General features: G+C 51.6%; 1 protein-coding gene across 2 annotated transcripts; it reads left to right on the top strand.

Moving 5' to 3' along the window:
- The first annotated feature begins 7 nt into the window (after positions 1 to 7).
- On the top strand, positions 8 to 1,986 carry LOC121939310 (paralemmin-1-like). Of its 2 annotated transcripts, XM_042482364.1 has the most exons (3): positions 8 to 398; positions 507 to 1,070; positions 1,864 to 1,986. In XM_042482364.1, the coding sequence occupies exons 1-3, from the start codon at positions 386 to 388 to the stop codon at positions 1,875 to 1,877; spliced, it is 591 nt and encodes a 196-aa protein (XP_042338298.1). In that variant the 5' UTR covers positions 8 to 385; the 3' UTR covers positions 1,878 to 1,986. The 2 variants fall into 2 exon arrangements, with proteins under 2 accessions (XP_042338298.1, XP_042338296.1); XM_042482362.1 differs by lacking the exon at positions 1,864 to 1,986 and having other exon boundaries at positions 507 to 1,622.
- Positions 1,987 to 2,287: the final 301 nt, after the last annotated feature.

The following is a 2,287-nucleotide window of genomic DNA, read 5'->3' as shown; positions in this document are numbered from 1 at the left end:
CCCTCAGTAAACACAGCAGACACCCTCAGTGAACAAAGCAGGCACCCTCAGTAAACACAGCAAACAACCTTAGTGAACAATGCAGGCACCCTCAGTAAACACAGCAGACACCCTCAGTGAACACAGCAGGCCCCCTCAGTAAAAACAGCAGACACCCTCAGTGAACACAGCAGACACCCTCAGTGAACACAGCAGGCACCCCCAGTAAACACAGCAGACACCCTCAGTAAACAGAGCAACAGTTAAATGTTTCCATCAGAATTCAGATTGTTGTCACAATGATTCACAGCTGCTTCTCTGAAACACGACTCTACACAACATGACTCAGCACGATACACAACATGAGTCAGAACGATACACAGCATGAGTCAGCACGATACACAGCATGACTCAGCATGGTAAGCAACACAACTCGGCACAATACACAACATGACTTAGCATGGTACTCACACAACTCAGCAGTACTGATGGTCCTGGTCCGAATCCTGGTTCTGTCTCTCCCTCAGTGGTCCACGAGATGAACGGTGAGGATGGAGTCCAGCTGCTGAGTTTCTCTGAGGTTGAGGAGCTGATCCACAAAGCTGACGAGGCCTCGATGATGTCACAGACCATTGCCACGGTGACCTCTCTGCCGTCGGTGGAGGTCCAGGAGGAGGCGGTTCCTGGTTCTCTGGCAGAGATCACAGGGTTGGAGGCCAAAGCGGGCGGTGAGCCGAGCATGGCGGAAGCAAGCGCTGACCAGCCCGTCACCATGGTGTTCATGGGATACCAGAGCGTGGAGGACGAGGACGAGACCAGGAGGGTCCTGGGTCTGCAGGGGACTGTGAAGGCGGAGCTGGTGCTCATCGAAGACGCCAACGGGAAGACATCACCTCAGGCACAGACACTGGCTCCGCCTTTGCCCGCCTCCCCTGCCCTGCCACCTGCTACCAAAGCCCCGGAGAAGAAGCGGGCGGCGAGTAATGGGGAGACGGCGGGGGAGACAGCGGGGGAGTCAGCGGGGGAGCCAGCTGGGGAGGTGTCGCAGGTGATGGGCGGCGCGGTGGAGGTGAAGAAGGTGAAGCAGCCGTGTAAGTGCTGCAGCATCATGTGATCCTGCAGGGAGCGCCGCTCCCATGTATAACCACGTAAGAATAAAACGGACGGAGACTTTCCAGGACAAAAGCTCCAACCACTGCCCTCAGACCTGCCCCCTCCCTAATGACATCATTTCCTGTTTCTTCATCCTCCTGTTTTATAAACTTTCTTTACTTTTTCTATTTTCTGAAGCCTTTTTACTTTTCTACTCCTCGTGTGTCTGCACGGCGCTACCACGCAACCATTAGCATTAGCATCAGCCCTGCAGTCTGTTCCATGAAGCTCCTCCCCCTCTATGACATCACTGATTCTGGAGTCATTTGATTGGTTTGTACGTTTCATCGTTTCTGGTTTTACAAAACAAAATAAACGAGAGCTGACAGACGCAGACACGCCTCCCAGTCTGGATCATTACAACGCCTCCTTCACCTTCTCCTTCACCTCCCTTACCTCCACCATCTTTATCACCTCCTCCTTCATCTCCTTCATCTTCCTCTCCTCCTCTCTCTACATTGAAATGTGTCTCTTTAATTGCTTGAGCTGAAGTGAAGCAATGAGATGTCCTCGTAGATGTCCTTGGAGATATCCTCAGAGACGTCCTTGGAGATGTCCTCGGAGACATGCTCAGCGATGTTCATGTTTACGTCCTCGTAAACGTCCTTGGAGATGTCCTTTGAGACATCCTCAGAGATGTCCTCGTAGACGTCCTCAGAGATGTGCTCAGAGACGTCCTCAGAAATGTCCAGGCGTCCTTTCATTAAACAGCTTCCTCTCTCCCATCAACAGATCTGAACTGCTGACTGACCGTCGCTATGGTGATGACACAACAAAGATAGCCAACTGAAGACAGAGACAGAAGGGACGACAGCAAGAGATGGCTGGTCCTCACACTGAGAGACATTTTGTCCTCTGAGCAGCAGGAAGCTGATCAATTATTTGATCTGATTCTGACTGATGATGAAAATAAAGAATGTCACCTTCATCTCCGTCTGCTGTCTTTCTTCATCTTCATCTTCATCGTCCTTTGTCCACCTGCAGAGACATGGGGCCCCTTCAGGGAGGGCCCTCAGCGACAGAGACAAGGGGCCACTTAAGGGGCCTCTCAGCCTGTTCTAATTCCAAAGTCGTCAAATACCAACGCTGTTGCCGTAATTTAGGTGTTACATCCTGACATCTAAAGCCTCCTTTCACGAATGTATGATACGCCCCA

Source organism: Plectropomus leopardus, unplaced genomic scaffold, assembly GCF_008729295.1.
Source record: "Plectropomus leopardus isolate mb unplaced genomic scaffold, YSFRI_Pleo_2.0 unplaced_scaffold4500, whole genome shotgun sequence".
NCBI classification, from domain to species: Eukaryota; Metazoa; Chordata; class Actinopteri; order Perciformes; family Serranidae; genus Plectropomus; species Plectropomus leopardus.
Note: the sequence above shows the minus strand (reverse complement) of the source record. Positions and strands in the feature narration are given on the sequence as shown.